This window comes from Calonectris borealis, chromosome 7, assembly GCF_964195595.1.
Source record: "Calonectris borealis chromosome 7, bCalBor7.hap1.2, whole genome shotgun sequence".
Lineage (NCBI taxonomy): Eukaryota > Metazoa > Chordata > Aves > Procellariiformes > Procellariidae > Calonectris > Calonectris borealis.
The window spans coordinates 37,337,175-37,348,043 of NC_134318.1; the positions used below are offsets into that span (position 1 = coordinate 37,337,175).

Here is a 10,869-nt window from a genome sequence, read left to right on the forward strand (position 1 = left end):
TGTTTAGTTACTGTAAATGGGGCATTAGCAAGAGTTTCTACTTACGTGATTTGTTGTTTTCTATCCCTTGGTTATGCTGTGAATGTTAAATCAAAATCTTGTGGAGAGACACCTCAAAGCTCGTTTTGGAACTATTCTCTACAGCAGAAAATCATAGCGGCTTGGTTAAGTCTCTGGACACCATCTGAGAGGAGACAATAGAGACAGGCATCTCTGCTCAAAACTGCTCTCAAAGAGCTTAGACTTTCTGCAATAAAGGTAAAATCAAACTGCAGATCCATGTTTCAAACATCTGCAATTTAGAGGAAACTTTAGGGCTTGCTATTTTTGCAAGTATTTTTGAATAGGTGAATTGCGAAACTTAATGTAGCTTTATGTCACCTTTATCCATCTCCTCTGGTCTCACTATTTGAATGTGAATAGCTTCAGATTTAGAACGCTGTACTGACACTGTCCATTTAGTTTTTATTCACTGCTGTAAAAAATTTTAAGACTATTCTTGCACCAGTCTGGCCTTCTCCCAACTCACCTTCCACCTGTTTTCAAACACCTCATGTTAGAACTGGAAGTAAAAGTGCTTGCCTAATTATCTCTATTTTCAGCATAGCTAGCACTGTAAATTAGGCTGTTTGTTGAACGTCATATTGCACATTCAGCTTGTCCAGCTAATTCATTTTAGCACTAAAAATCCTGTGCATTTTCCTCTTGCCCTCAAATCTTCTGTGCTTTTCTGATCACTCAGCAAACCCATAATGGTTTAGAAAGGTACCAAATATTTCACTTGCATATACCTTCTTCAATGGTGGGCAAACATTAAAACGTCTTCTACCCCTCTTAAAGGTGACCTAATCCCCAGGAATCAAGGCATTTTAAGAACTATTTATTTTTATATGTTAATCCATTCCCTTAACATATTGAGGTTTTGGGGTTGGTTGTTTGGATTTTTGTTTTATAATAGATTTCACATGTATAGAAAAGATATTTAGCTTAGGGCTGCTGGTTACTCTTCTGTTTAAGTCCTTGGAAAGCAGATCTGGACTAAACCCACAAAACAGATTTAAACTTCATAAGGCTGGGGGAATACCAGCATCCCAAGCAGATTGTTTGTACAGTGCACTGGGAGAAGGTTTCACCCAGAATGTTGAATGCTAATGTGCAGAATAAGCTGCTGTCGGAGCTGAACTAGCTGACAGCTGCCCCTGAGGATGTGAAGTGAAGATGTGATTTTCAAACCCTGCGTCTCTGAGATTGGGTGCCTCACACTGGCTGAAGGGAGATGTCTCTGCATGAAAATTAGTAGCCTGAAATTCAAGCACCTTTCCTTAAAATACATGGAGGGAGGAGGTGAATCTCCTTCTCAGTAAGTGATTGAAAGACAACTTTTCAATGCACAGTTGCCTTTATCCAATAATTTAATGGCTTCAGGGTCTGGGCAGTCTGGCTTTTAATCCCCAGTTCTGAAGTTTGACCTTTTATGTCCTCACCCTATCCCTACTCAGCGGCATTTACAGGTGGGCAGTGCCATTTTAAACTGTTTCATGGGAGAACGTATTTCTTCATTTAGCAATAAAGGAAGAACGTTATGAACTATGAAAGCATGCAGATCTCATCAGACCCTGTATACAACTTTTTGGAGGTGAGAAGTGTTTGGAACAGTGCTTTCCACAATGCCTTCAAAATAAAGAAACCCATCTTTCTGTAACTACAGCAAAACGTAGGTCTTCAAAAGCTTCCCTGCCCTTTGTTGGTGATGTTAGAACTTTGTTTGACCAGTGATGATTTGTATTTCATCTATCCTCAGCCTGTGGCAATTTTCCAAGAGGAGGTATCAAAACAATTTAGAATTAGCTGTGACGACTGACAATTGCATGGGTGGTACAAAAGGCTTTTACAAATAAACATTATTTTATACAACAGACATGAATACATGTTTTAATGAAGAAGTGATTCACAATGATAATATTATTGAATTGTTAAGATTAAACAGGTCTGCCATATGCTGTGTCTAGTGCTTCAGATGGTTTCAAATTTATTTTTAATTCTTTTAAGTTATGCATATTAACAACAGATGTTGAATTTTAAAAGGATCCAATAATTGAGGGGAAATCATTCCAAAGCTCAGTGTTGAAGGTTTTGTCTTCTTAATGATTCGAAATACTTTGTATATAGTGACTCAGAAAGTAATTTCTAATTGGTGATGTAGCTCTTAGCTAACTCTTGCACATGTTATATGGATTATTTTCATCTTACTTCCTCCAGAGTTGCATTCAGTTGCTGAGAAGTGGGTTGGTTGAACGCTTGCCTCAGAATCCCATCCCCAATCTTTCAATTATTTTTGTGAAAAAACCCTTTCACAAGAGCATTCACCCTCAACTCATCTGTCTCTGGACCATACGCTAATGGCTCTGCATACATGGACCTCACGCTCATGGTTCATACATACGCCTGGCTTGCCCCTGTTCAAGCTCACTGTACGGCTGAGGGATGGGAGGAAAGATGCAGTAAAGCCAATACACTGAACTGGCACGCTGCAAGTGCGGGACCACACTGACAAGACGACTTGAGTAACTCCTACATTCATACTGAAACATAGCCTCTGGGTGGTTATAGATTTAGTCTTTGGATGGTTATTGTTTGCTTGAAGTCCAAAAATATTCTCTTTTTTTCTTTCTTTCTTGCCCTGCCTCCATGAGCCCAAGACGGGCTTGTTTTACAACACAGTGCATTGCTTCACCTTCCCACTCCCAAATGCAACTGGTCGCACAAACTTGAGACGTGACTGATGGCAACCTGTGACAGCTGTCTGTCACAGCTACTGTGTTGTTTGGCTGTCACATTTTCACTAGAGCGTTGGCCTGTCTTGTCGTGGGTGTGATGGGGTAGCTGAACACAACTCCCTGTGGCTGAGAAACCGTAGGCAGAGCGACGACACCTCGTGCTGTCTGCCCTCACAGGAGCCCCAGCTGAGCACATCGTTTTGGTGGTGGTGTTACTGGGGAGGATCCTGAGCCGCGTAGGAGCGATCCTCAGCACCACGCACATCACCAGGCTCTCCCAGACCACAGCTTCCAGCTGCTGTGAGCCACAGGCTGCCTTTCCAGCACCTTATCTGGAAACCAAGCACTGTGCTCAGCAGAAGATGCAAATCTCCTTGCTACGCAAGCTTCTCTTTGCAGCCCTGCTAGCTGCTGAAGCAACATCTCCGGCACCTAATGGGAATGTAAGAATTGTAGGAAATGTAGATGCAGGGATTAAAGCCATCATCTCCTTTTGTACGTTTCCTGCAGAGAAAAAAACACAAGGAAATGACAATGTAATGGTGATAATTAACATACACAAGATGCAAAGAACGGAGAGCCCAGTCAGCTGCAAATAGATAGCAGTGCTCCCGAATTGATTTCCAACAGGCTGGAGACACAAAGCAGGGAGCTCCTGAGTGCGTGTTTTATTATTTATATCAATTACTAGCTTCATTAACTTAGTTTGACATAGCAGGCTGTAGAAAGGGGAAGTAAACAATGACAGGCAAGAAAGTCAACCCGATCAGCTTTTTAGAAAAGAGGTTAGATTTTAGATCCTAAAGGGACATAACTCCCAATGAGATATATTTGATCTTCGTGCCCTTAACCCCTCACTTTTTGCCCTGTAGGGAGGCAGCCTGGCCATCTCATAACTAGTTCTGAAGAATTTACACCATTCCTTATGTCATCCTGGGTGGGTCTCTAAAGCAGAGAGCACTTAGATGTCTTTTCCTTCCCTGGAGAGCACCAAGAAAATGCTGGTATTCTTCCTAATTTCAGATAGCTACTAGGATTTCAACATCCCTGAGGCTCCAGCTTCTATTGACGAGTTGACCAATGGTTTCAAAAGTCTGGGGGAGGGCTGGGAGAGCAGGGAGCAGAGAAACATATACAAAATTTGATTGAAACCAGCCTGGGGAAAGCCTGCCCATCTGGTTATATCAGTACATGGTGAGAATGTACTTGAAACCTGCTCTTGAAACAGGGAGTATGATAATGATTTCCGAAGGAAAGGTCCCATTAATATGGGCAGGGTAACTTTGATGCATCTGCCATTGCACTCTGGGACTTCCAGTAAAGCAAATTCTTGTGGATGGGGAGGGAAATCGGGTACAAAGGACCAGAGCTAGCGATGGTTTTGACCCAGAATGAGGTCACTGAGTATGGGGAGGGGTATTTACTTGATGCAACCACAAAAGCCAGTGCTCCAAGTGGCAGGCAGGCCAGGTTTGCTCCTGTCAGCCGCAGACCTGCACAGCAAACGGTTAGGTACAGAGACTGTGTGTCAGGCACAACTGGCTATTATTTCTGCTTGCAGAAAGAAGTTTAAGAGAGAAGAGGGTGATCTCCATTTTAGAAAGCTTCCCTGATTTCTGTATGCTTTTTATGAGGCAGAAATGTTTGCTTTGACCATTGAGCAACATTTTCTCCAGGGCAAGCAGGAGGAATGTAACTATTTTTTCTGAGAAAAGAAAAAGATAGTGGGCAGTGAGAGGGGAGGGCTGGAGGTAAAAATGTGTATTATATTTCTTCATGCAGAAGTGGCAAGGACAGCAGTGGCTTTACCATCAGCAGGTTGTTTCTCTCTCTGCCCTCTTCTCGGCTGGTGGGCAGATTGATGGATGCATTGTACAGTTCTGACCAATTTGGTATTTTTTTTCCCAGCTGGAGGTGTACCATTTTCAGTTTATATCTGTACCCTGCATAATCTTAGCCAACTAATTATAACTCACTATTGACACCTCAACAAACAAGATTCATTCAATTAAAACTGCACAGAGCATCTGTTGTTCAGCTGGTATGAAAAATACCAGCTTTTCCCAGTTTATCTATCAGCTGGGAAGCACTCGCCACACTCCTGTGAGTAATGGCCTTATGGTAGGATCTGCTTTTGCCCATCCCAGATAAACTGCCAGTCCCCAAATATGATACAAATACAGCTCTCTCAGTTTTCTTCATCCAAGCATAAGGAAAATTTAAAGCGATGCATTGCACAAATAAGTTGGTCTTTGGTGACTGCTCTGAGCTGCCATTTTCAAGATGGGGGGGAGACCAACCCTACCTGACCCTAACTGAGGTTTGATTAACTATTGTTTTGCTTTGGCTGCCTGATTTCTGATTTAGTGACCTTTGTTCACTAGCTAATCTGTTTTTTAATTCCTGATCAAATACCGATTTACTTTTTTATGTTTCATAAGTACATTGCCTTTTAATACCAATCCCACGTTTGACCATAGGGAGTAGCTTATGTTTGATCAAGCGTTTTTGCATCTATAAACGTTGGAAATGCAGTGTATTTGCTAGAACTCTGTGACTCCCTCCAACAGCTATGCAGCATAGCTTCAAATTGTGAAGCTGTGATTCTTGCTATCTTAACCTGCGCTCTTCACTTAAAGTGAACCTATCTCGCCCTCCCCTGCCTCTCCCCATCGTCTCCTTCTGTATCTCTATTAATCTCCACATTTAAGATATGCGGAGCCTTCTGAGCTGTAGAGGCTTGGCCCCAGTGAAATCTCCCAGATGATTTTTACAATGAGTAAGTGTGGTCCTAAGTGGGCCCTCCATTTCCAAAGCCCAAGCCTCACCGTGCTCTGATAACCCACTTGCTGGCTAATACATTTGATATCTACCTGAAAACACCACCACAGAGCACGTGTACAAACTCCATAGTAGATCTAGGAGTGTTTACCGGAGACCGTCCTTTAGGAACAGTCCGAGGAGCCATCATAAATAACATGTATTTGCTGCTGTAAAATGCAGAACACCGAGGTCTCTGCCTGTTGAAAGTCTCTCGGTAGATGTAAACAACTGGAATGAAATCCCAGGAGATGAGGAGCATATAGAATTCTGCCATAGCTCAGCTCAGACGCAAACCTGCAGCGTGTGATTCCTTGGATTCAAATGTAAGCAAGAAACAACAACTAAAACCCTTACAGAGAAAGTTAATAGGTTCACCAAGTTTTGAACCAGGCTACTTTATAAAATCAAAGCATGCAATGATTTCTTAAATTGTAATGAAAAATTATACCACCAAAAATACTGTAGTGGTGAGCCCTGGTTCCTCAGAGAACCACAGCGGTTCCCCAGAGAGGGGTGGAGATTAACAAACACATTTCACATGACGGCTTTTAATATAATTATTTGCATAACTGGATTAAATAAGCGCACCAACGTGCCTCTAAATCTTATTATTGTTTATTGCTCTGGAAAACAGAGAAAACAGTAATTACATTGAGCAGAGATTCTTGGGACTCGATGAGAGGTGAGGTTGAGCGAATGTGGCTGTGCCTTGGTCCCCACCAGCCTGCGGGACCCCCAGCCCACCTGCCCGGGGCTGGACCTCCGTTGTGCACCGGGCAGGAAAAGCCTGGAAAAATGGCCTTGCAGGACTACTGAGATGGGCCAAGGGGGCTGCTGAGGAGAGAGAAGGAGCTTCAGGAGCCCACGGCTGGGGAACGCAGATCATTTCAAGGTGCATCTGCAAAACCTAGTCCTGAGAAGGGCCTGAAGCAAGGGGCAGGCTCTGAGCTTTCTGCTGCAAATGTAAGTCCTGAAAGATTCAAGGCATGTACAGGTTAAACCAGCTCTTAAATAAGGGTGCCTGCCGTGCTGGGCACTCCTGAGGAGCTCCTTGAGATGACAGACCTTGGCACTGCTGTAACTGCAGCTCCAGGGGCTGCTGGTAACAAGATGTTCCCAGTGCGTCCGTCACTGGGAAAAATATATGCACTGAACAGCCGTTCATTTCTGTCTCAAGGAAAAAAAGAAAAAAAAATAGAGAAGTCCCCCTTGTTTGCTTCGTGCAGCTCTCTGCAGCAGCCATCTGCAGTCACTAACATTCAAGAGAACATTAATGAGCCAAACTGCAGTGCCGGCAAATGAGGGTAAAAACATGATGTGTAAGAAGGAAGTGATCCCAGGCCTGCTGTGTTAACAAGAGTCTTCCCGGTTACTCCACTGGGCTTTGGGTCACTCTGTATTTAGTGCACAAGGTGGTAAACATTATGGGCCATCTCAATGCTAATTAGCCTTTACGAACTGACAAATTAACAGCTTGAAGTAACATAATTCCATAGAAGAATAATCTCTAAAACTACGGATTTTATTGTTATTTAAGGATGCTTTTTGCAGTGTTGTTTCAGTGCTCTCTCAGTGTCCTACTCTGTTTTCTTCAAAAGAGCCCTGAAACAGAAACTGAAAATCTTATAAACTTTGGTTGGTTTGTTTGGAAGGGTTTTTTTTGCCTTTTCGAAATCATCAGTTATTCCAGTAACTTGCTATACTGAGCTTGAAGGAAAAACAGTTTACTAAAATTCAGCAAAAGCAAAACATCCTTTAATAAGTCATTCAAATCTTTAAATCAAGATAAGCAAGGCAGATACACTTCACAGAGTGAATGTAAGTAATACCCACTTTAAAAGGACTTTCCTTGATTCAACGTCTCTGTAATCAGCTTCCAATATCCATTTCTTCATTATTAGCAACAGAACAGCTTGAAATTCTAAGGAAATTTGTGAGAAGGGATTTCAAATGTTTTTCCAATGCTTTTCCCGGTGTGTGCATATGCACCTGTGTAGTTTTTTAACCAGATTAGCTTAGTGAATGCTGATGAGCAAAATGATAGTCACAGTTTCACAGTAGGAGTACATTTACAAAGTAGAGAAACCATCCTCTCTTTCTTCCCGCTCCCCCCTCGTCCACCTGCGTTGCCTCACAGTCCAGACGTTTCTGGCCACGTGCAGTTGCGGTCGGATAGATGCCCTTGCTGACCATGGCCAAAACTGCCCCGGACTGCGCTGCTTCTCCGGCTGCCAGGAGATGCTCCAGTGCATCAGTCCCAGATTCTGGCTGAGCAGGCTGGAAGAAACCTCTTCAGAAACAATGTCTGCTTTCAGAACTTTTTCCCTTACGCTTGTCTATTATCTCAGATATTTTCAGTTCAGACAGAGGGAGGAAGAAACTAGAAACCATTAGGTTGTTTATAGCTTTTAACTCCCTCATCCGATTGAAAGGTGAATGTCAAAGGAAATTGTTGCTTCCCAAAAGACTCCTTCAAAAAGAGAGCACTTCCCACTCCGCTCTGTTTGACAGGTCTTTCTTTGACCAGTCACGCAATGCTCATACATGGCTCAATGTCAACAGCCCCTTCCACCCACTGTCTCTTAACAGACACTTCCAGAAGTGCTCCTGAAGACGGTATCAAAGTCTCTGGCTGTCTCTGGAGAGCAAAGCCGATGGCAGCATTGCCACATGTCAAAATAAGTTCCTCAAGGAATGAGCAGGAAGCATCTCGGCACCAAAAAGTCTACAATAACGTCCGCTCCTCTGGCTGGGAACGCAGCTGCCTTGCGGTAGGGTCAGCAAATTGGGGTTACATGAGACAATTCAATGTCAGTAAAGTGGTGATATGTCTTAACGTTCCCCCCTTTGGATGAGTTTCCACCACGCGTTATGTTTCCAGTCTGTCCACCCTTGGTGGCAGCATCAGCAAACCCACCAAACAGGCTCTCGCGCCCTCTGCGTCGCAGTTGCACCTCACAGAAATAACATCACTCCCGTTTTATTTCCCCTCTCGCAATGCTGCATCTCACCTTGCTACATGCTGTGCTGCAGGTTCACAAGACGCAGGGGCTTTGAGATCGCGTGATGATGCTGGGTTCAAAAAGCGTAAAGCACAGATTCCCGCCCAACGCGGCTGGCCGTGGCAGGCAGGGGAGCGGCCCTGCTGCATGGGCTGCTAGTCCATCCACTCTGGCCAGCGGCAAGGAGAAAATGGCAGTGAGGGAGGAAACCACGCAGGGCAGACACAGCACACCCCACCAAGGGCTGCAGAGCCCTCGTCCATGCATGGGTCCCCAGGCACACAAGCGAACCCGTTGTCTTGTACAGAGGGGCTTGGAGGGAGTGCGGGTGAGCTGCTGCCATCGCCCCACGCACCGCTCGCCCCCTCAGGAGTGGGGAGCCCCCCGCACATTGCTGCTGCCAGCACAACTCAGCTGGCAGAGGGAGGCTCGGAGCAGCTCCTACCAACCTGGTCTCCTGCCCACAGCGGAGACAGCTGCTCAGGAAGGACATTCCAGAGAGCCTTAGGCTATTCTTCAGCATGGCCCTAACCCAAGAGGACTACAGGAATATTGTTAGTCCTCCACCCTGGATGCTGTGCTAAGGACTGGACTCTGGGTAGATATGCAGATTTAATTTTTACCCAATCCAAAGCATTTCCTCACTGAGATGTTTAGGTCTCATACTCATCCTTGCTTCTCCCTGTCCCCAAATCCCATGTCTGGACTGCCAGCATTATCCAAAACAGATAAAGGGGATCCCTGTAGTTTACATAAGGGTGTCTTATTGTGCTAACATCTCCTTGGCCTCTAACTCTTGTCAAAGAAGTAAAGACATTTCTGGGACTTGACGTCTGCCTCTCCTTCTCCAGTAGGAGTGGAGGTGCTGGGGAAGCTACGCATGGGACTTGTGTTGTTATAATTGAGCCCTGAGGACAAATGTCAGGAATCAGGACTAATTAATAATGGAAAAGACTTACAGTGTTACTGTACGAAGGAAGTGCACTCCCACCAGCTCTCGTTTACAGCACCACACTGGCCATAATGCAATTTGTAGCGGGTCCAATTTTCTTCTTTTTCCAGGCAAACATTTTCTTCAGCTCCCCCCTGAAGCTGTCATGGAGCCAGGCATAGAGGAAGGCATTGGTACAAGCAGACATCATTGCAAACCAGTGGCACAGCAGCTGGATGAAATTGAAGTACTGCTTGTCAATCAAGCTGATGTCTATGTCCTTTATCATGTTGAAGATGTGCAGAGGCAGCCAACAGACTCCAAAGGCTGCCACCACTAAGACTAGCAAGCGAAATGTCTTTCTCCTCCTTGCTCGGTCCCACTCAGCTTGGCCCTGGGTGACGTTGCCTGGGACCACACGGTTTTTCAGCTTGACTGAGATTCTCAGGTAGGACAGGGAGATGACAGCCAAAGGCAGTACGTAGGTGATGATGAGAGTGCTGTAGGCGTAAGCTAAGCGATCTCTCTTCATGTGGAACCAAAACTCCTCGCAGATGGAGAAGTCCAGTTCTGGGAACTCTGCGTGGTAAGTGTGGACCAAGGCTGGGGCAGCCAAGGTACAGCTCAGCAGCCAAATAGCAGCCAGGATATAAGCACAAATAGGGATTGTGAGCCTCCTGCGGAATGGGTACACCATGGCATAGTACCTATCCACAGCTATGACAGTCAAGGTAAAGACAGACACAAACACAGTGACGGGTTGCATCAGGAAAACAAAGTAGCACATGAAACGCCCGTACACCCATCCTCTGGGCTCAAAGGCATACGCGAGTGTCAGGGGTACACAGGTTGCACACATGAGCATGTCTGAGAAAGCCAGATTGCCTACCAGAAAGTTGGTGACATTGTGCATTTTTTTTGTCTTGCAGATAACATAAATGAGAAGGTAATTCCCAATGACACCAATAAAAACCACTAGCGAGTAGCAGGGGATGATGAGTGGCTTGAAGGTCTGAACAAACTGGAGCCCTGAGAATAAATTGCTGGCATTGCTATGAATCACAGAGAGGAAGCTTTGGGAGGTTAAATTGTCCGAATTCATCATTTCCCTCCTTTTGTCGTCTGCCGTCAGCTAAGTGAAGTAGTTACCACTGCACTACTCCCGCACTCAATCAGTGTGGATAATGAATGGATTACTGGCTGTCCAGAGGTTACCACATGGATAGTAAACAAGCATCCATAAAAGCAAAAGGTGAAGTTGTAATCCTCGAGAGGCAGCTTTCAGCAATTCCTAAGAAAAATCAAATACAACCAATTTCCATTAAAGTCCTCCTGT

The 10,869-nt window shown here is 44.7% G+C and overlaps 1 protein-coding gene across 1 annotated transcript; it reads right to left on the reverse strand.

Moving 5' to 3' along the window:
* Positions 1–9,603: 9,603 nt before the first annotated feature.
* Positions 9,604–10,653, reverse strand: PRLHR (prolactin releasing hormone receptor). The gene has a single exon (XM_075155483.1). The coding sequence runs from the start codon at positions 10,636–10,638 to the stop codon at positions 9,604–9,606; it is 1,035 nt and encodes a 344-aa protein (XP_075011584.1). The 5' UTR covers positions 10,639–10,653.
* Positions 10,654–10,869: the final 216 nt, after the last annotated feature.

What these genes read in the sequence shown, in the direction of transcription:
- PRLHR (XM_075155483.1), bottom strand. Translation starts at nt 10,638, where the DNA reads ATGATGAATTCGGACAATTTAACCTCCCAAAGCTTCCTCTCTGTGATT.